Raw genomic sequence first — 22,662 nt, forward strand, 5'->3', positions numbered from 1 at the left:
CCAGTGCTGTAGATTCATACAGTCTACCTGTGGCAGTGTCATGTGATTACACAGTGACACGTCCCTATCTCCATTTGGGCTATTGTATTCTAGACAATTTCAGTGGCATGTCCGGTCTACGTCATTTAACAGCTGTGTTACAGGTTCAGTCACAGTGGACAGTGATCATTTACTCATGTAATCATTTACATTTATCAACATTTTTTTCCCCCCAACAATGCCTAGAAACTAAAAGCATATAGACTAAGTACACATTGTTTAATCAAAATACAAATTACACCAAAGGACAGATGATGGTAAATACATTACATTTACCGTATATGGCAATTTAGAAGCTGTAGCATTTACCAACATCTGTTGCATACAGCTGTGCATATGTGATCAATGTACATTTTCGAGTGAAGTTTAGAACCTGTTCTCTGCACACTTTGAATGGTTCATATCAGTCGTATCAGATGTTTCATTTATCAGTCATTGCTACCGAATAGCACGATTGATGTGGAGGTGTTTCACGGATATACCCATTTCACAATATCTTATTACAAAAAGTAATAACAAAATTACACAAGTGTATAATTTTTCTACATGATCTCCATTTTTTTTTCCCATGCAATTGTTTCAGCATTTCAATGGGTCTGGATTCCATTAGAAAAACATTGAATTGTAATTTTACTCACCTTTTGTACAAAGCCATGGATACACTACCGTGTAGTCTGCTGCACAAGTTGATACTCCAATTAACGTACACTTAAAATTCAAATCCTGTCATTAATTATGAGTATAGGCTACTGTGACTGCTGAAAATATTTGGCCTGAGTATTTAGATGCATTCATAAATGAAATCAGCAGCACCTTTTTGTGTATTTTATAAGATATGCATTAGGATTTCTTTTATGAGCTTACTGTACAGCCTGCTGCAGTATCAGCTATTCACTGTCACTAACTGTTCATGAAACCTGCCATTATCTATAGCAGTGGGGTTGAACTAACCTCTTACTCTCAACTGATATTAGTAATATTTATATATGGTTGTTGGGCTATAGCAAGGTACATTAACACCCTCTTCTTACAAACACATAAGAATTATAAAGTCGAGACATCCTGTATTTTATTTCTGCATAAATTATTAATTTAAAAAACATAAATCCCTTCAAAATCATGGTTGATGCAGTAATGGTATGCACTCTGTGGTCTGCAGATGATCCCGCTCTTCCTGCAACTGCTCAGCCGCATTCAGGGCGTCCGCAGCCTGGCCCAGACTAGCAATGATGGACAGGCCATGGAGGATGCCAAGCGCCCATCCAAGCGTCCCAAGACACGACGCACATGAGACACCAGGGCCATACCCACTACTCATTATTTCTGGCCAAAACATGACAATTTTGGTATCTCTGGATTATTAAAAAAAACTGTGAAGGCCAATGGGATTTCCACCATTTAGGTTCATCTTATAATACTTTTCTTTGCATGGACTGTCTCCCTAGTGTCCTTATCAGTAGACTGCGGTACATTTGATGTGCATTGATAACTGTCTGGTCCCTGGTATATGTGACTGAGGTTCAGAGATGTTTTGTGAATGATGGTCCTCTGTGAATGGTGGATGTGAAATGATACCTGTGTTTTTATATGTTGTAGATTCTAAGGCAGGACTTCTGATCCAAGAAATTAATAATTATGATTATGGTTTATAACTGAAATATTTATTAACAAGTAGAATCAGTTTGCCCAAATTTTCCTAGACTTTGTTTGTTTTACATTTTGATCCTAGGTTTTAAATTTCTATTGATCAACTTTTTCCATAAGAAATATCATGCATGAAATGACAGATTTTTAAGTGTCCCGTTTGAACCTGCATCTCTAAGTGTGAACTGCAAATTTTCCAGCAATGCTTCACCTTGACTATCCTGTAAGTATTTTGTGAGGCTTTCAATCACAGCCCCTAGCATGAGATCAGAGGGTCCTTTTGGATTTGCAGAGATAAAATAACAGTAATCCCAAAAATACTCCTGCGTGTGTTTGACTGTTGTGTGATGTGTGGCTTTGACATTGGAATTATAAGTGTGTCCTTTTTTTTTTTTTTTTTTTTCTTTTCTTTTTTTTTTGTCAAAAGTCAAACAGTTAATTAGACCCTGACCATGATCAGTGTTAACTTCGTTAACGAAAACTATGGCAAAATTGTTTGTCGACGACCCCCCCCCCCCCCCCCCCCCATGACTAATTTGAGACGATGACGAGACGACACCGACGTCATAAAACACCGTGACTATATCAACATGTAATAGTGTTGACGAAAAAAGGCGAGAATAAATGTAGGCTAGTTTTTTTTGTTTGTTTTTTTTTAAAGAACTTTACCAAAATATCTCTTTATATTTGTCAACACAAAAGAGGATACAAAATATTATACATTGTTTTCCCCCTAAGTTACAATCCGAATATCCTGTTTATTGAATGGTATGAGGGTCAATTTCCTTTCTTGACTTTAAAGCAAGCACAGAGGGGCGTGCCTTTTAAACTAACCTCGTTTTGGCTAGATTCAGGGCTGCAAATTGGGACGACGCGGAGGACTGAGTCCGGGAAGTGAATTTTGATAATAAATAAATAATACACACGGTGTGTGTATAGCTCTCTTCTGGTTGGGTCGTTGCCACAGGATGAGAGAGGGATGAGAACGTGATTACATACTTATGTCGGGAAGCAAGGACAGAAGTAAAGTCTTTGTCGCCTATTCGAGGCCAAGTTTAATATCTATAAATTCATGTGCATCCATGCTGTCGGCTTCTTTGTGTGTAAATGAGCGATGGCTAAATATAAAGTGAGAAAATACTCAATTGATTATGGTAAACGAATGTGTGAAAAGAATAAGACGGCTGATAAATGACATTAATGATTGTTGTAATAAGGATCTGTTATTAAAGAGCCTACTAATAAGGAAGAAATGATTAGATCTAAATTAGATGATTTGTACCTGAAAAAGGCACAAGGGGCATGTATACGATCCAGAGCAAAATGGATTGAAGATGGAGAGCAAAACCGTTCCTATTTCAGTAGATTAGAAGAAAACGAGACAGGGAAGAAATGCAATTACTACTCTCAATGTAAATAATAAAATTGTGACTGGTCCAAGAGAAATAGATTATGAAGTATTTAAGTTTTATCAAAGCCTATATTCATAATCTTTTTCTCAGGCAAACTCTGAGAAATTTTCTTTTAAAAAGTAGATCATTTTATTAAAAATGACCCAGATTTTAAAACCATATGTGACTCTGGTTTAAACATTGCGGAAATTGATATGGCTGTACAGAAAATGGCGTTGGGGAAATCACCAGGTCAAGACAACTAACTTTTATCAGTTTTTCTGGACTGATATAAGAGAAATGCTCTTTGAAACATTGAAGGAATGCATATAAAGTAATACACTAGCCCAGGGGTTCCCAAACTTTTCCAACGCAAGGCCCTCCAAATGGCATTAACATTTGACCGAGGCCCCCCTTTAGCAAGATGTCTTTAAAGCACACTAAAAATGCAAACTTCTGAATATATCCCCTTTTTTTTATTAATAATAATTACCTTTTTCATCTTTACATTACATTAGATATTGATTGTGTGTGGTTGTCTGAGAGTGAGAATCATGAATTTTATTTATTTTTCACACCAAATTGTTGAGGTCCCCCGGGCGCCCCCTGGCGGCCCCCACTTTGAAAACCACTGCCCTAGCCTACTAACAGTGAAACAAGCTATAATTGTGTTAATACCAAAAAAAAAAAGAAACGGACAAAACTTTTATTGATAATTCAAGGCCAATTACGTTACTCAATGTTCACTACAAAAGATTTACTAATGCGAGTAGACTTAAAAGTGGTATAGGTGAAATTATTAGTGATACACAATCTGGATTTCTTCCGAATCGATTAACACACAATAACATTCGGCCTGTTTTAGATTTGTTAGATTGTTCACGTTTGATAGAGGATGAGCGTATAATATTATTTCTGGATTTCTTTAAAGCTTTTGATGAACTTGAATACCCTTTTATTTTACAGTCTCTGCAATATTTCGGCTTTGGGGAAAAAATGATTAATGTAATTTCAGTGTTGTACAAACAAATAAGTGCTGTCTAACTTCAATCAGGTACTACATGGAGATTTGATATTAAAAGGGGAATGCGTCAAGGAGACCCAGTCAGCCTGCTTCTTTTCTTACTTGCAGTTGATTTACTAGCACGGTATATTAAAATAATGAAAGTATAAAAACATTAAATATTTTGGGTAGATCCTTGATAATTACACAACTAGCGGATGATACAACCTTAGTTTTAAAGAACTATGATCAAATACCTAATGCCTTAAAAGCAGCATCTTTCTTTTCAAATACTTCAGGGTTATATTTAAACTTGAAAAAGTGTGAGATCTTGACTATTCATGATAATACACAAAATTTTATTTATAATATTCCAGTCAAAAATGAGATTACATACTTGGGAATAACTATTACTAAAAGTTGCAGTGACAGGGAAGAAAATAATATTTAAAAAATAAATTTTATATATATATATTGAATAGCTGGTTACAAAGAAATATTTCCATTTTTGTAAGAATTTTATTAACATTTATTTTATAAAGAAAAAGGAGTTTGGGCTGTAATGCATTTAATTGGTGAAGGTAATATATTAAGTTACTATAATTGTAAGATACAGTTTAATTTGGAGTGTTCATGCAAACAATATTCTTTAGTTGTCAAAGCTATTCCTGTAGTTTTGAGGAATCTAATTAAAGGTATATTACAATATTTTTCTGTAATACCTACTTTTGTTGATTTGTTGATTGACAGTTATAATTTATTGGATGATAAATGTAATTAAGGTTTTGAGATCACTAATTATGAAACAATATTCTCTTCCTGTTTTAAAAGAGGTTTTATCTCAAAGGTTTTCAACGGCTGCCACTATAAAAGTTAGAACTGTGTCATTTCATTTATTAGCTAAAATGAAGGGTGTACACTTCAAAACAATGTGCGACATTTATCCATGTAATGAATATCTAAGAGTAAGGTTGAATTTGGATAGTAATGTATGTATGTTCTATCAAAAAGATATTGAATCTCAGGAACATGTTTTCTTATATATATATATATATATATATATATATATATATATATATATATATATATATATATATATATATATATATATATATATATATATATATAAAATACACACACGCAGCGGGGGAAATAAGTATTGGAAGCGTCATTTCCCATGAGGCTATTCACATGAAATTTTCATGAGACATCAGTATTAACTCAAGAAATCCAGAAATTTAAAGAATTCACAACATTAAAGTACATAAATAAAGCTATGTGGAATTACACGGGGAAAAAAGTATTGAACACGCTAAGAAAAAGCAGTTCTCCAAGGCAAGGTAAAGGAAGGAAGCAGCTGAAATCCGTAAGTAGTTAGAAAGTAATTATACCTCCTATCTGTGCAAATTAATATCAGCTGGAAAACTGGAAAAACACAAACAACTTGAAATAAACTGATAGTTTTACAATGCTGAAAAAGGAATTGTGCACTATTTCTGTCTCACTATTTGAATTTAAGCATCAGGATCATTGGGTTTTACATAACATTGTAAAGGGAACATACCAAATACTAAGAAATTGAGAAATTCATGTCAATATTTCTAAGATTCTACTTTTCACTGCAGATCTTGCTTATAATATCATTTGTAATGAAAGGCTTTGTGTTAAATTGATAGAAGCAGAAACAGAAGCACCAGTGGTAGACTAGTGGCCTCAGACTTTTGGACATCACTGTATGTATTTCACAGTATACTGTATAGTGAGATCTAAAATCAAAACTTTTTCTTTATTCTGATGTTTGATGTGAACATTAACTGAATGGAAATTGTTGGCTGCTTGTTGTTTTTTTGTTTGTTTGGTTTTTTTGTTGTTGTTTTTTTTTTTTACATATTTGGACAAGCAAACATTTGATCATCTTTGAAACAGTGCCTATTAATAAAGTTGATATACCACAAGGAAAATTAGCTTTTTCAATCATTTATTCAACAGAAATATCAATAGATGGGATACTCTTCTTTGGAAAAAGTAAATACACCCATTTCCTCAGAAGCTAGTATTGCTCACTTTAGCAGAAATAACCTCTTGTAGGTGTTTTGCATAATTGTCCACCAGGCTTGCTGGAATTTTTAACCACTCTTCCATGCGATGTTCTTTCAGTTACAAGATGTTTGAGGGTTTTCTTACATGTACTGCCATTGCAATCCCCCCCCGCGCCCCCACAACATTTCAGTGGAATTCAAATCCAGGCTTTGACTAGGCCATTCCACAACACTTCATTTCTTCTTTTTGACCCATTCCTTAGGATCATTATCCTGTTCAAAAGTCCACTTTCGGTTCAGTTGCAACTTTCGGACAGATGGCCTCACATTATCATTAAGCACTCTTTGATATGATGCAGAATTCATAGCTGAATCCATGAATGTCCACCACTGTGCATCACAGTTGCTATGAGGTGCTCCTGAAAAGCTGTCTTCAGTGTCCGCCAAACATACTTGCTGTTTCTGTGGCCAAACAACTCTATCCTGCCCTGGTGGAGAGGTACTGCACCACCACCATGTGTGCCCCCAGCCTGTGGACCACCTGGAACTTGAATGGCTGAAGTGCCAGATATCAGAGTGATCAGCGCATTGGCATCCTTCATGCGGTGGAGCCATTGGAGCGGACGTGATCAGAACACATGGTGAAAGTGTGCCCCAGTACATACTATCGGACAGTAAGGACCACCAGACACTCCTTCTCAATCATGCTGTACAGTTTCTGGCTGATGTACAGCATGGGGATCTCCTCTCCCTCTACCACCTGGGACAAAACAGACCCGAGCCCTCTGTTCAATGCATCAGTCTGTAAACAAAAGGGAGAGAAAAGTCAAGAGAATGCAACTGCAGGGCCCCATACAAAACCATTTTCACCTGGCAGAAAGCCCGCTCACACTGCTCCATCTACTGAATCGGATCTGGCACCCCCTTTTTAGTGAGGTCAGTCAGCAGGCTGGTGACGTCTGAAAAATAAGGTACAAACCTTCTATAGCAGCCATCCAGACCCAGGAACTACATCATTCCCTTTTTGGTCTTGAGTCTCTGGCAGCCCACAATTGCTGCTGTCTTACCATTTTGGGGACGCACTTGGCCATGACCCAAATGGAAGCCCAGATACCGTACTTCTACCGACCCAAGATAACATGGAAGAGCGACCTCGATTAATGGTAATGGGTGCAATGGCACTTTTGGGATGACTGGTGGATTCACCAGCTGACATTTGCGACATGCTGCACACCACCTGCTAACATCGCCGTTAATGTCCGGCCAATAAAAATGAGCCATTAGACAGATTAGTGTCTTATCCTGGCCCAAATTCCCAGCATGGAATTATGATGAGCAGCATGGAACACAATTTCTCTAAGGCTTTTTGGGACCAACAACTGGATCATCTCTATCTTAGTTTGCATTACTTGATATAACCTAATTGCTCACTTAGTCAAAGGTGTGCCTCAGGGTCTCATCGTGAGTCTGCTCTAAAGGGAAACCCTGCCAGGGGTGGAGAGGCAGAGCCTTTGTGTCCCCCAGATGAAGCACTGACATTGATGGCCCCGGCATCGCCTCCCCAGCCAATGGTGCGCACATTCCACATAGTGCCTCGCTACTGCAGGACCCATTCACAAATATTTTTCTCACTAATGCCTGAAATCTTAGACAATTTGTCCCAAGAATTAGTGAATGGTTGAGGTGAGGACTAAATGCCACCTCTGATTTATGCTCTTGCTACCAGAATTTAATACTGACTGGCACCCGTGGATATTTGTGTACATCCCCGTGCACATATCTCACCTTCACCAATTGCATGCCCCGCACTGAATCAGGCTTTGATGGGCAGTGGTCTGGTTACACCCCAAATCCACCATGGCCTGCTGTGCACTCCCTTGTATACTCACTGCCATGCAGTATGTTCCCACTCAATTTGGGGAGGCTTGTAGAATGTCAGGAAACCGGATCAGTATTCCCGCTTCCATGATGGAATGCTGATCCTGGAAATGCCTGGATTTCCCGCAGTGCCAGCAATCCTGCCTGGGCTTTGCCCCAGTTTTGGTGGGCATGGAAGGTTCTACCTGTGTGGAGAGTGAGAGAGAAGGAGTTATGGGAGACATCAACAGTGAAGGAGAAGGAGAGGAGGGAGGGGTATGGAAACCCCAGGACCAGGGAGCTGGTTTTGGGGGAATTGGCCCCTCTTTACAAAGTGCAGGGACAACGGGAGGGTGGGGAAAAAGGGGGGAAACAAGAAAGAGAAGGAATGAGAGAGAGAAGGGGGGGGCTCACCTGCCCCTGGATATGTTGCCATTTGGTCCTCCACCAGTTGGATCACTTCGTCTAGTGAGGCCGGACAGTGGCACTGGACTCACTGTGCCATCTCCTGGGGTAGTGGGGCGACAAACTGCTCCAGCACCACTAGGTCGACCACATCTTCGGCACCACGTTCCTCTGCTGGGCGATTGCAAACGGGCGGCCAAGTGCTGATGGTGCTGTTCGGGGTGCGGCCATCCGATTGCAAGATGGCCTGCTTTAGGTCCACATACTCTAGCAGGTTCATGAGCTGAAGTTGTTGGGCCACAAACTGGGCTTCCCCCAACAGGAGCAGCAGCAGGCGGACCACCCAATGTGCCCACTGTGACTCTGGCCAGCCCTATGCTTCTGCAGTATGTTTGAAAAGCTTGACAAATGCCTCCGGTTCATCCTCCAGTCCGATCTTCGAAAGCGTGATGTGGGGCATGGCTGGGGCGGCCACTGGGGCTGCTGCTGGAGTACCCGCTGATTGGACTAGGCTCTGTAGCACCTTCCAGTCCTCAGCCTGAGCTTGTTGCAGGTTCTGGAAGCAAAGCTCCTGATCGGTACACAGCTCAAGGACGGCCTGGTGTTGCGTCTGGTGGATGTCGGCGACGGACTTGATGATCTCAGTGAGTGGAGAGGGCTCCATGACAACGAATCTTCCTCACTTCCTGGGTTTCAGCACCAGTGTAATACTTCTCCCGGGATGTGTTGGAAATGAGGGATGTGAAGCAGGCTTGTGACAGCACAAAACTGTTGTGATGTGGAGAGAGCTGCGATGGTGACACTGCAGACGACAAATATTGCATTATATACGCAAATGAGTAGTGGAATACTGCTCTGAAGGAAGCCTTGAGTAGGCCTTGTTGAAATCTGCAAAAGTTCTGAAAGTGTGTCGACACATCTTTGTCCACTTCTCAAGTCTACGTTCCCTTTTGTTCTATGTTTAACTGTGTGTGAGTGAAGATGAATAAAGTGTGAATTGGGAAGCATTGTGAATTGACCAAGTCACTAAGAGTCATGGCAGAAGAAAATCCTGATGTTAAGCTTAACAGCATGATCAGTGAGGCTGATATGGCAAGGGAACTCTGTGACAATATCGAGAGTGCAACCGAGTTGAAGAGAAGTTATCTCAGAAATGCACATCGCTCATAACTCATTGTGGAACATGGAGGAAATTAAGAATGCATATGAGAAAACAAAAGCCACTAGTAATAAGCAGAAACAGCTCAAGAGAGCCTTGGTGGTTTTGTCGCATATTCGCAGGTACAAAGAGATCCAGTCTGAAATGAACAGAAGATTAAAAGTTTATGAAAGTGTTTTCTCTGCTTTGAGTAGGGCTGTGATGGTGGCCATGACAATTGCACTACCGTGGTGGTAGTTTGCAACCGCAGTAGTGGAGTTCCACCTATGGTAGTGTCACATCACACGCCACATTGATGTTTCTGCTTGAGTGGGCACTATGACAAGTACAAAGTACAATGTTTTGTGTACAAGTATAATAATTATAATAACAGTTGCTATATTCATTTGTATTTATAGCCTACCACATAGCGGGAGATTTTATATTAATACACAAATTACGTAATCATAATCAAACACTTTATACGGTGTTTTCTGTTAGTGTGGCGTGGGTTTGTTTGAGCACATCAAAATCTAGTCAGGCAAATTATGCTGTTTCACTTCGGGTTCTGCTGCTTGTTGGGAAACTGAATGTTACATCAGCGATCTGGGAACATTTGGGATTCGTGCCTAACGAGAGAGAAATGTGCGACTGTGTCCACTTATATATATATATATATATATATATATATATATATATATATATATATATATATATATATATATATATATATATATATATATATATATATATATATATATATATATAATATAACAACCCTAACCCTAATTTTATATAATTTTCAGTACCCCGCTGCAAAAAGAAACAAAGAAAATGTTGAAAAATACTATTGTTGTGTTGGAGAGCTTCTTTGCTCTCCTGAGTGCTCCTCCTTATACAACACCCAGTGCCCCTCCTTACTCTGAGATGAGTTCAGACCAAAGTCACCCTCAAGATATGAAACTGGTGAACTGCAATAATCTTGGAGAAAAAGGACAAATGTAACAAGGCTGCCACCTGCTGCCCGGAATGGCAAATTGTCCTGTACCAACAATGGATGAGAGTGGAAATCAGAGGAAGAAGTGACCCAATTGAGGTCTATGAAAACAACAATCAGAGGTGGAGTGATAGTGCACCAACATCAGAGAACTGAACTGAAACATGCCAGAGAAGAAGGGATGAAAACATGGCATGAACTTCATCGCATTCATCTGTATTTACGATCTACAGCCATATGATGGAGTGATTTATTTTATGTTCTACTGACTCCACAAGAACAAGCAACACTCAGAGCTTTGGATGAAGCTATCGGAGCAGACAAACAAAATATTGATGCTGCATGGGTTGCAATAGAGGAATGGATTCACAATCAAGCACACGCACGTGTCTGCTGGGGGAAAATGATCAGCGGTGTCCAGGGTGCACACGAACCATTCACATTATATGAAGCATGCTTTAGAGAAGTCTTGTGCAACCATTCAGGCATTGGCGACATCAGAAATGACAATAGGAATAACAGCAATCATGGAGCATTTCAACTAGCTCTTTTGAATGGGGCACAAACTGATCTGACAAATGCCTACAAGCTCACAAATCCTCAATACAGAGTGAGAACATAGTGATCTGGTTGGTGGCCTGGTCCGCCTTGAATGAGACATTGAGCCATCAAAGCCAAAGGTGAGAGAAATTGATGCAGCTAAGGAAACATCTGACACCCAAGAAAACACCTGTAAGAAAAATAAAGATGTTAGGTGTTAACATCTAATGTGGGAAATTGGGTCACATCTCTAAACAGTGGGTCCTTGTCTCCAAACCACAACACTTCCAAACACCGTTAGATGAAGTTTGAGGGACATTATCAGGTAATCATTGTCACTGATGCAGATGTGATGGTGAAAGGAAAACCACAGTGGATTCATACCCCACTTGAAGTTGGCAGATGAACCTGCTGGAAAAAAAGGAGCAACAAGACTGCAAGTCGATTAGGTGAAGTACTGGTGACCTCTCCCTTTCCCGTGCTTGTTCTACACAATGTAAAGTAGTAAACAGGCCAGAAGAAAGAAGCTTCACAGTATTTTTAGAGACTGAGTAACACTATCACAACATTTAATCCATAGTATTCATGTAGTCTTAGATGTTATGTTAATCCATTATACCACATAGCCTTATAATTGTTGTGTTTATTTGATTGTTTTTGACTGATGAATATTTTGTGTCATTAAATGTGTATTCTCTGAGTTTAAAGATACAGAAAGAGAAGATGTGAGGGTGTACGCTGACGTCATGGAGAGTGGTGAAACTATAAGAAACTAAAATGAGAAACTATAAATGGTAAGATAAATTGTTTAATTAAGAGTCATCATATCTCCTTGTACAATAAGATCCCATTCCATCTCAAACCAAAGTGACTGCGAGTAGGGATCTCATTCCACTAGCCTATATGCCCAAATCTTACTCTGTTTCGTAAACAAAGGTAATGGTCCACAAGAAGACCGTAGTTATTGTTCTCATTGTTTGTGTTATGGCTCTCCACCTGTCGAAATCACTACAGGCACACACCGGCACTTTCGTGTTGAGGTGTGGGGGAGGGATCAACCGGCATACAATGGTACTTTATTCGTCTGTGGCAGACATGCTTATCATGTGCTTGAGTAATTGAGTGGGATCCTGTTACTGGGGTTATGTAGTGCCAAGTTTCTTTGCGGCTTTAGTTCCACACTGTGGTGTAACAGTAGCTCTCGAGGAGATTCAGAGAGTTGTTCGTACCAAGGAGCACATTGGTATTGACACTGCAAAAGCCCTTGCCCAATTATCTTCAGAATTAACAGCTGTGTGTAAAATGACTCCTAAAAATTGACTGGCCCTAGACATATTACTGGCTGAAAAGGGAGGTATTTATGCTATCATTGGGAAGGAGTGCTGTACATTCATCCCTGACACATCTACGAACGTTTCTTCTCTAGTTACTGACATTCATCATCAGGTGCGATCTTTGAGTCAGGGTGATTGGACACTATGCTGTCACAATGGCTGTCATCTTGGGGTGGACCATGGTTTTCCATGATTGTTCAAATAGTCATGCCAATCATTCTTCTGTTGCTATTTTTCACAGTTGCTGTTGACATAATGAGGTCCTGTATTTCTGGACAGCCACAGTTCGGGCGTATCACACTATTACACCAACAACCTCAAGTCACGATTATATCTTTGAATTATAGAGCTTGCTGTCTCTCACATGCAAGTAGATTACATTCTCAGCCTCACCATGTAGCTTGGCAATCTCAGTTGTTACTCACTTATATAAGAATTTTTCATTGAATTCCTCATGTTATCATTTCATCCACATTTATTCATATGTAATCCACATATTAATCAATATGTACTCAATAGATAATCAATGTATTCTTGTTTGGATTATTAATTATTTAATTAAGTACACTTTTGGTACTGTAGGTACCAACCAATGCGTACCGGGAACACCCCACAAGACCTGCCATTTTGAAGATGCTCTGACCCAGTCGTCTAGCCATCACAATTTGGCCCTTGTCAAAGTGTCTCAGATCCTTACGCTTGCCCACTGTTCCTGCTTCCAACACATCAACTTCGAGAATTCACTGTTCACTTGCTGCCTAATACATCCCACCCCTTAACAGGTACAATTTTTAACAAGATAATCAGTGTTATTCACTTGGTTATTCACAGTGGTTTTAATGTTATGACTGATCGGTGTATAATTCACAGCATTCTCATGTCTTCCGGTATCTAAATACGAGACCTTTAGTTTTAAAGAATACTCAGTCCTAAAACACATCCTTTCTGCCCTATCCCTGATCAATTAATTTCAATGAAAAGATATAGATGATGAGTGTTGGGAATCTCTTAGCTGTAATACAGATCGAGAAACCCATTTTAAAATACTATACAGGATGCACATTACAGTGCCCAAAGTATAATGCGGACTTCGGCATACACGTTCTGGACGTGCCCGAGGATTAAGAAATTCTGGAGGGAAGTGAGGAGGTGGTTGCTTGGATATAATTTACAGTTATTAGTGTACCCCATTCAGTGTATTTTGGCAGCTGACATGGACAATGCAATGCTAAATTAACCATATTACTTGCTGAATATTATTATTTTTGGAAAGAATAACTATCCTTAAACATACCCTCTGGAGAGGGTGATATTTTTTGCATGATAATATCAGTGGTTTAAGTTCTGGACGTGGGTTATAGATTTCACTCCATGTTTGAAATATATAAAGATTCATGGCCTTTGACAGTCCATTCCAAAATAAAAGTTTCACACAAAATTGAAATCAATGTATTGTTTGAATGAATGAACAGCGTGGTTTTCACAACATGTCCTAGTCTACATAATCCAGTACTCAAAATCGTGTGAAAATATATTTCGTATGTGTTTTATAGCCCTATCACAGTGTAATTAATATTGTTTTTACTAACCAAGTTTAAACTTGATTTTTTTTTGTTTCAAAAATACAAACTGTATACATGCTGCTTACAATCATTGTAGCACAGTTTGTGCTCAATATAGTGTAATGAGACTACAATGAAAACACTAATTAGAAGAATCTTATATATATATATATATATATATATATATATATATATATATATATATATATATATATATATATATATATATATATATATATAGTTTTATTATAATCGAGCACACCCGTAAGGGGGAAAAAAGAGTGTTAATATAGTGTACGTTTTCAATCTATTAAAAGGTGCTTACGGTGAGTAAACTAAAGGTAGGCTATAAAAGGTGTACCTTTAAGGGTATCAACCCAGTGACAAGAAAAGGGACCCTTTTTTGTGAGAGTGCATTATGGTGCCTGAAATTCTTACTGGTACTCTTGTAATTGACTTTAATATTTTGACAGTATAGGATAAAAGAACCCAGATGTGGTCTGTTTGGCTTGCTTACAGTCATGTTTGTTTAGCCCGGATGTGGGCAGCTGGTTTCCGTTGATGTCCTATACTGCGTCTTTAAGCGATAGGTCGGTCACCGACTGGATAACTGGATCATCACTGCCTTGAGAAGACGACGGTGTTCAGAACCCGTTAGAAATCTTTACATCCGGCCATTTCCCCATGTAATCTAGGCAGTATCATCTTAATGTTCATGTGCAGGATATATTTCAGCTGACAGTTTGTGTCCGTCAGTCTGGGTGAACATGGTGAAGAGGAAGAGCTTGGATGACGGCGACCAGGAGAGTTGCGCAGGAATACCATTTCCGATCCAGACCTTCCTGTGGAGACAGACCAGGTTGGTGATTTTTAGCCGTGATAAGGAATCACATGTTTGTAGAGAAAAATCGAAATATAATGATATCTCTGGTCGCTTATTGAGGCAGATGCGCGATCACCCATCCTCCCCCCTCCGCGCTCCCCCTCGCCCCCGTCATTCCGCCTGGTCTCAGTATTCATCTTCCGTGCGCTTTACTGCTGGTCCACTGCACAGCACCTATTCAGAATCCAGCCCGTGTGATATAACCGGGCTGTGTATTTATCTATACATTATATAGCTATCTATACCATGGTCTGTCTGAATACTCGATTCTGATTGGCTGGAAGGTGTGCGTTCAATCCGTACAGTGAGCACAGTGAGTTTAAATCGCTGTTCTAAATGAATGCGCTGCCTATAAACAGCTGTAACCATAATAACATACATTTAAACTCACAGCTTCATTGTTAGTAGACGCAGTTTGCGCAGACGAAGGTGATTCACACACGCACAATATTATACTCATCCATCCATCCATCCATCTTCTACACCGCTTTATCCTTTTCAGGGTCACGGGGGAACCTGGAGCCTATCCCAGGGAGCATGGGGCACAAGGCGGGGTACACCCTGGACAGGGTGCCAATCCATCGCAGGGCACGATCACATACACACTCACACACCCATTCATACACTACGGACACTTTGGACACGCCAATCAGCCTACCATGCATGTCTTTGGACTGGGGGAGGAAACCGGAGTACCCGGAGGAAACCCCCGCAGCACGGGGAGAACATGCAAACTCCACACACACAGGGCCACGGTGGGAATCGATCCCCTGGAGGCGTCAGGCGAACGTGCTAACCACTAAGCCACCGTGGACCCTCTATTATACTTATATTTATTATAATTAATCAAAAATAAATGTAATCTTATGGCACTACTTTATGTCTGTGTATGATTTGGACCAGGCAGAATTCTCGCTCTAACGGCCCGTATATAAAATAACCAATGCAAATTAACGTTATTTTTATCCTTACAGTCAATCCTGACAAGTGACCATGGTATAAGCACGGAGGTACTTTGTGTCGGGTGGTTCTTTTCCTCCACCTCATGTATTAAAATCGTGTACCGCACACCTAGCCGTGTATTAGCCCTTATTGTAGGCTACTCATTGGCTTCGGGCTGATGTGTTGTTTTTACCTATTTCTTTATTTGCATTCTTTTCAGTGCGTTCTTGCGACCGAAGTTAGGGAAGCAGTATGAAGCATCTTGCGTGGTGAGTACTCAGTGTTCCTCTGTGATGTTGGCTCCCCTCACCCATCCTCCTTAATCGCTTATTACACCTGAGGCTTCTGCCACTGTCATGTGACTGGTCCCGGTGCCTTATTATATGAGCAGCTTTTGATATTTGACATTGCTTGTTTTTAAAAGACCCATAAAATGAATAGGAAATATGAAACACGGTGTCAGTTGGCAGAGAATGCAAAGGGCTCTTTATATACTGTACAGGATGTATGTAGAAACGGATCGAGTCTGCTGAGCACACCATATACAGTGGATACAGGAAGCCTATACATACCCCTGTTAAAATTGCAAGTTTTTCTTTTTTCCACCTTTAATGTAAAATAGAAACAAAAAAAATTAAAGTGAAAAACAAATAGAAACATCTTAGAGAAAAGAAAAAGAAAAAAACTTACAACAACCTAGTTGCATAAGTGTTCACACCCCATAACTAATGATTTGTTAAAGCACCTTTTGCTTGTAATACAGCAGTCAGGTTTTTTCGTTTGTTTGTTTTGTTTTGTTAAAGTCTACAACCGTAGCTCATCTTCATTTGGCAGTTTTATTCCACTCTTCCTTGCAAAAAGGCTCCAGGTCTATCAAATTGCAAGGACATCTCCAGTGCACAGTCCTCTTAAAGTCATTCCACAGGTTTGTTATAGGACTTAGATATAGTCGCTTACAGGCCCATTCCAAAATATTGATCTGCTTCATCTGAAGCTGTTCCATCCCTGCTGACTTGGATTTGTGCTTTGGGTCATTATCATGCTAGAAGGTGAAATATATCTTCTTTTCTCTTTCTAACAGAGGCCTGCAGGTTTTATGGCAAAATAAATTGTTATTTGGAGCTATTCATGATTCCCTCTGTCTCAGTTACAGGCACTTTGTCAGAGCCAAAGAGGAAAGCGAGACTGTACATGCTGTACAGACTTGTGTTGTGTTAACTTCAAATTTGTCCTAGATGCCAATCTTTATAATCAACCTTTCAATGGGAGTTAAACATTTAAAATCATGCCTTTGAGGTCAGAAATGCATGAAACAGAACAATAATTTTAACCCCAGTGAAATGACCCTGTCCAGCTCAACAAACAACACACTTGACAGGCTGCCCATGTTAAACATTTATTGCCATAGAATCAAAAGATATGACATGTGTCACTTGGAGATTCGTTGCTAAGTAGTAACGGACATTTACAGTTACACTTACATTTATTCATTTAGCGGAGGCTTTTATCCAAAGCGACTTACAAATGAGAAAAATACAAGCAAAGCGATATATCAAGCAGAGAACAATACAAGTAGTGCTACCGTACAAGATCCGTTAATTGAATTCCAGAAGAAGCAAAGTGCGCAGAGTAGAGGCATAAGTGCCAGAATAAATTTATTTATTTATTTATTATGGGTTGGTTAGGTGTTGACGGAAGAGGTGGGTCTTTAGCTGTTTTTTGAAGACGGTGAGAGATTCTGCAGTCCGGATTGAGGTTGGAAGTTCATTCCACCACTGAGGGACGGTTAGTTTGAAGGTTCTGGAAAGGGACCTCGAGCCACGGTGAGTAGGTACTACTAAGAGTCGGTCATTGAATGATCGCAGATTGTGTGAGGGGACGTAGGCCTTCAGGAGAGAGTTGAGGTAGGAGGGAGCTGTTCCTGACAAGGTCTTGTAGGTGAGCATCAAGGCGTTGAATTTGATGAGGGCGGCTACAGGAAGCCAGTGGAGGGAGATGAAGAGGGGTGTGATATGGGTTCTCTTGGGCTGGTTGAAGATGAGTTGTGCTGCTGCATTCTGAATCATCTGAAGGGGTTTGATGGAGCTGGCCAGGAGGCCCGAGAGTAGTGAGTTGCAGTAGTCCAGTTTTGAAATAACAAGAACCTGGACTCGTATCTGTGTAGCTTGTTTGGTGAGGTAGGGTCTGATTTTCTTGATGTTGTACAGGATGAACCTACAGGACCGTGCAGTTGTTGAGATGTGGTCTGTAAAGGTCAAGCTGTCATCGAGAATCACCCCAAGGTTCCTGGCCGTCCTGGTTGGCTTGAGTGTGGTTGAGCCGAGCTGTACAGTGAAACAGACATGACGTTTAAGTAAGACAGTTCCCCAGCTGCTTGATATGCCCATAATACCTGTGTTTCTCTTGTAGTCTTTTGAGCGGGTGCTGGTGGAGAATAAGCTCCATGGGCTTTCTCCAGCTCTTACCGAGGCCATCCAGAGCATCATGCGCTGGGAGCTAGTGCAGGCTGCACTGCCTCATGTCCTCCACTGCACTGCCATCCTCCTCTCCAACCGCAACAAGCTAGGTAAGAAACCAAAGCCTAAAGCTGCTTACTATGACACACACACACAGCCTGATACAGGTCAAACTGTTCATGTGGTGTGGTGCAGTGGCTGATGGGAATTGTAGTCTCTAGATTTTTTCCGGCATTTCCATGACAGTCATTTTAAAAGGAGTACATAATGCTTTAGCACTGTCTCTACCAGGGCACCAGGATAAACTGGGTGTAGCCGAGACCAAGCTACTCCACACTCTTCACTGGATGCTGCTGGAAGCAGCTCAGGAGTGCCACCAGGACCAGGGACATTTATGGTCTGGTGGAGGTAGCAGTGGCAGCAGCAGTGCCTTCTTCCAGCCTTTGAGTAACCAAAGCCATCTGGAACACAATGGCAGTACTCCAGAAGAGAACGAGTACGCTCGAGCCAAACTTTACCACAAGAATATGGCCACTGTAGAGCTGTTCGTTTTCCTCTTTGCTCCACTTGTCAACCGCATTAAGGTCTGTTCTGTTCCTGTGCATATTTTCTGTCATTTATTATATTTTCCTACAGTATGCCTTAATTTAGAAAACTGTTTGGAGTAACAGTCTGGAGTGCTAAACTCCAGTTTTGACAGTCCAGCACAATTTTGTGAGTTGAATCAGGTGTCCTTAAGCAAGAACATCACCAAACAGTACTAAGCAGTGGTGGTGTATGATGTATGTAGGCTATATGCAGGCTAATACACAACACATTTAAACCTAACACTTTGTATTGGACAGGAGTCTGATCTTACATTTCGATTGGCTAGTGGTCTTGTCATTTGGCAGCCAATGTGGGAGCATCGTCAGCCTGATGTGCCTGCCTTCTCTGCTCTCATCAAGTCTATGCGCAATATTGTTACTGGTAAGATTTGGGTATAACTAAATAATGTTATACCAAAGGTAAAAAATTATACCAAAGCAACTTCTCTTCCTTTTGCTAAAATCAAAAATCTGATTAAAGTTTGTTTATTTTCACAGGGCTTATTTAAATTAACCTTGTTCCAATCAATTAAAACTCCCAAATTAAACATGTGGATTTATACTACTTAAACTACTACTTAAAATTGTATATAGAGTAGGGATGTCACGAGAACCGATACTTCGGTACCAAGTCGGTACCAACATTCTTAAAACGTGACGGTACTTGTTTTTCTGCAGTAGCGTTAGCACCGTTTGTGACGAGAGTACCGGGTTGCGATTCTTCCGGAACTGAAGGGGGCAGCAAATACACGCAAGTGTTTTCATCGGTCCACAAGTGGTGAAAAAGAAGAAGAAGAAGAAGAAGAAGAGGAACGCCTACAAGCACACGAGGAAAACTACAGAGGATTAGCTTAGCTTAACAAGTTTAGCTCCGCCCCGACTCGAGAGCAAAGCTAGTATCGGTTTCCGGTGTGTAGCCGATGCTGTCGTTCATTTCAAGCAAAGCGAGGAAACACCTGGACTTTGGCGAAGCACCTGAAAGACGGTCCCTATATTATGTTTGTTTCAGGCAGCTGGCACTGTTGCCATGGAAACCAGCTAACGTTACGCTCCGTGTAATGTTAGCGATAGCCAGTTATTTGTTAACGACGCTAACACATTGCAGTGTTATAAACTACCTCCGAATGTTCCACCATGCATCGCCATTCAGCCCGGGTCCTGTCAGATACATGTAGCCTCATGTCACTAATAATTATTCACATGTTCATGCTTTTAATAAATCTTTCTGGCCTGCCACCATATCAGTGAAGTTAAACTAATGCTTGCATTCAGAGTATAAGGTGTGTGTGTGTGTGTGTGCGCGTGTGTGCGTGCGTTTAAGAGTGCACCTCTGGAGACTCATTGTCAGACAGTGTTTGATAACTAAAATACCCCCCCCCCTCTCCCCCCTCTCTCTTTGCCAGTATCAGCCAGAGGAGGATGTCCTCCAGGAGAGTTTTTTTAATTTTATTTTTTTTATGTTATTTTTAAACCACACCGTGGTATCGACTTTGGTATCAAGTATTGTGCACTTTTGGTGCTATCGGTACCAACTGCTAGATTTTTGGTATCGTGACATCCCTAATATAGAGTGCCCTCCAATAGTATTGGAATGGCAAGGCCAAACTTTTGGGTTTACATTTGGGTTTGAGATCAAAAGAATATGAGTATGAAATGATTGCTTGCATTTCCTGATATTTACATCTAGATGTGATAAACAACTTAGAACAAGGCGCTTAGAATATTTGTTTGAACCCTCCCATTTTTCATAGTTCACTATTGAAAGGAAGTTTTAAGCATAACACTTTTATAAAAATGTTGTATAAAAAATATTGACTGGTACAATTCTCTTTTTAAAATGTTCTCCACAGCAAAGAGGAACTCTCTGGTAAATAACCAGTGTAGCCTCTGTGCTCCCAGCAACCCTTGCCCCACAGTGAGTACTTGAACATTTCTTGATAAAAATCCTGGTTTGGGGGAACCAGCAGAATAGGAACCAGCTACTTTTCATACCTACATCACAGACCTCAAATAGGTTCAAGTACATATTCATTAAACTAAACAGGTAGTAGACAAAGTCAGGAAACTGAGCGATTGATCTGATGGTTTTGTTTATTGAGCATCTGCGTAGTCCCTTAGGCCTCACACTCCCCCGAGAGCTTTTTTCCTGCTATAATGTGATTTCTCACTGCCTGGGTCATGTAATCTGATTTCCTCTCCTCTCCAGGTGGTGTGTGAATCTGTTCAGTCTGACTCCTCCTCCACTTCAGTGAAGGCTCAGAGCTGTCGCCGTGGAAACTCAGTGGAGAGAGGAGGCACCTCGCAACAGCCATGTGATCGAGGCCTCACTCAAAAGAAGTGAGCATTCTTACATGCATAGAGAAACACACATATAACACACACAGATTGAGCTAGAAATTAAAATATGTACAGTTTAAAATTTGCATACACTTAGGCCAGGCTAAAGACATTTAAACACAATGTTTCACTCATTTCATGTTATCATCCATTTCCTGTGTCAATTAGGCTTTATTTACTTTCCACTTTATTTCCATAAGAGGGAATTTCAAAATAATAGCTAAGAATCAGCTTTATTTCAGCTTTTGTTTGATCATTATGGCCAAACTGTTTGTCCTCCAGAAGGCTTCATCCTGGTGATCACCTGCCAACTTCAGTCTGACTTTTTTATGCCAGTCTTGGAGTAAGGGCTTCTTCCTTGTAGAACAGCCTTTCAGGACATAGTGAAGTATGACTCTCTTAATGGTGGATGTATATATTTAGTACAGTGGTGCTTGAAAGTTTTTGAACCCTTTAGAGTTTTCTACATTTATGCATAAATATGACCTAAAACGTCATCAGATGTTCACAAACGTCCTAAATGTAGATAAAGAAAACCCAATTAAACAAGTGAGACAAAAATATTGTACTTGGTTATTTATTTATTGAGGAAAATGATCCAATATTTCATGTGGCAAAAGTATACAAACCTTTGCTTTCAGTATCTGGTGTAACCCCCTTGTACAGCAATAACTGTAGTTACATTCCTCTGTACAGTACAGTTTTAACTCTGGAATGTTGGTGGGTTTCCTCACATGAACTGCTTGCTTCAGGTTCTTCCACAGCATTTCTATTGGATTAAGGTCAGGACTTCGACTTGGCCGTTCCAAAACATTCACTTTATTCTTCTTTAACCGTTCTTTAGTAGAACGACTTGTGTGCTTAGAGTCGTTGTCTTGCTGCATGACCCACTTTCTCTTGAGATTCAGTTCACGGACACTTGTCCTGACATTTTCTTTTAGAATTCACTGGTATCATTCAAATTCATTGTTCCATCAATGATGGCAAGTCCAGGTGCAGCAAAACAGGACCAAACCAAGATACTTCCACCACCATGTTTCACAGATGGAATAAGGTTCTTATGTTGGAATGCAGTGTTTTCCTTTCTCCAAATATAAATCTTCTCATTTAAACCAAAAAGTTCTATCCATTCACAAAACATATTTCCAATAGCCTTCTGGCTTATCCACGTGATTTTTAGCAAACTGCAGAAGGGCAGCAATGTTATTTTTGTAGGACAATGGCTTTCTCCCTGCAACCCTCCCTGCAATCCCAGTGTTGTTCACTGTTCTCCTGATGGTGGACTCATGAACATTAAGATTAGCCAATGTCCGAGAGGTCTTTAGTTGCTTAGAAGTTATCCTCAGTTTCTTTGTGATCTCAGTGATTATTACACATCTTGCTCTTGGAGTGATCTTTGTTGGTTGACCACTCCTGGGGAGGGTAATAGTGGTCTTGAATTTCCTCCGTTTGTACACACTCTGTTTGACTTTGCATTGGTGGAGTCCAAACGCTTTAGAAATGGTTTT

The 22,662-nt window shown here is 40.2% G+C and overlaps 2 protein-coding genes across 2 annotated transcripts in view; both read left to right on the plus strand.

Moving 5' to 3' along the window:
• Window positions 1-2,003, plus strand: part of nomo (nodal modulator) — a 38,135-nt gene extending 36,132 nt beyond the window's left edge. The window contains exon 31 of the mRNA XM_017482373.3: window positions 1,199-2,003. Within this exon, the coding sequence (XP_017337862.1) occupies window positions 1,199-1,330 (132 nt within the window). The 3' untranslated portion in view covers window positions 1,331-2,003. The remainder of the gene's footprint in view (window positions 1-1,198) is intronic.
• Window positions 2,004-14,634: 12,631 nt separating this feature from the next.
• Window positions 14,635-22,662, plus strand: part of LOC108272372 (unc-80 homolog, NALCN channel complex subunit) — an 85,833-nt gene continuing 77,805 nt past the window's right edge. The window contains exons 1-7 of the mRNA XM_053684187.1: window positions 14,635-14,808; window positions 15,995-16,043; window positions 18,184-18,340; window positions 18,522-18,814; window positions 19,076-19,199; window positions 20,668-20,732; window positions 21,024-21,154. Of these exons, the coding sequence (XP_053540162.1) occupies window positions 14,717-14,808; window positions 15,995-16,043; window positions 18,184-18,340; window positions 18,522-18,814; window positions 19,076-19,199; window positions 20,668-20,732; window positions 21,024-21,154 (911 nt within the window). The 5' untranslated portion in view covers window positions 14,635-14,716. The remainder of the gene's footprint in view (window positions 14,809-15,994; window positions 16,044-18,183; window positions 18,341-18,521; window positions 18,815-19,075; window positions 19,200-20,667; window positions 20,733-21,023; window positions 21,155-22,662) is intronic.

The sequence above is a fragment of the Ictalurus punctatus genome, chromosome 12, assembly GCF_001660625.3.
Source record: "Ictalurus punctatus breed USDA103 chromosome 12, Coco_2.0, whole genome shotgun sequence".
NCBI lineage: Eukaryota > Metazoa > Chordata > Actinopteri > Siluriformes > Ictaluridae > Ictalurus > Ictalurus punctatus.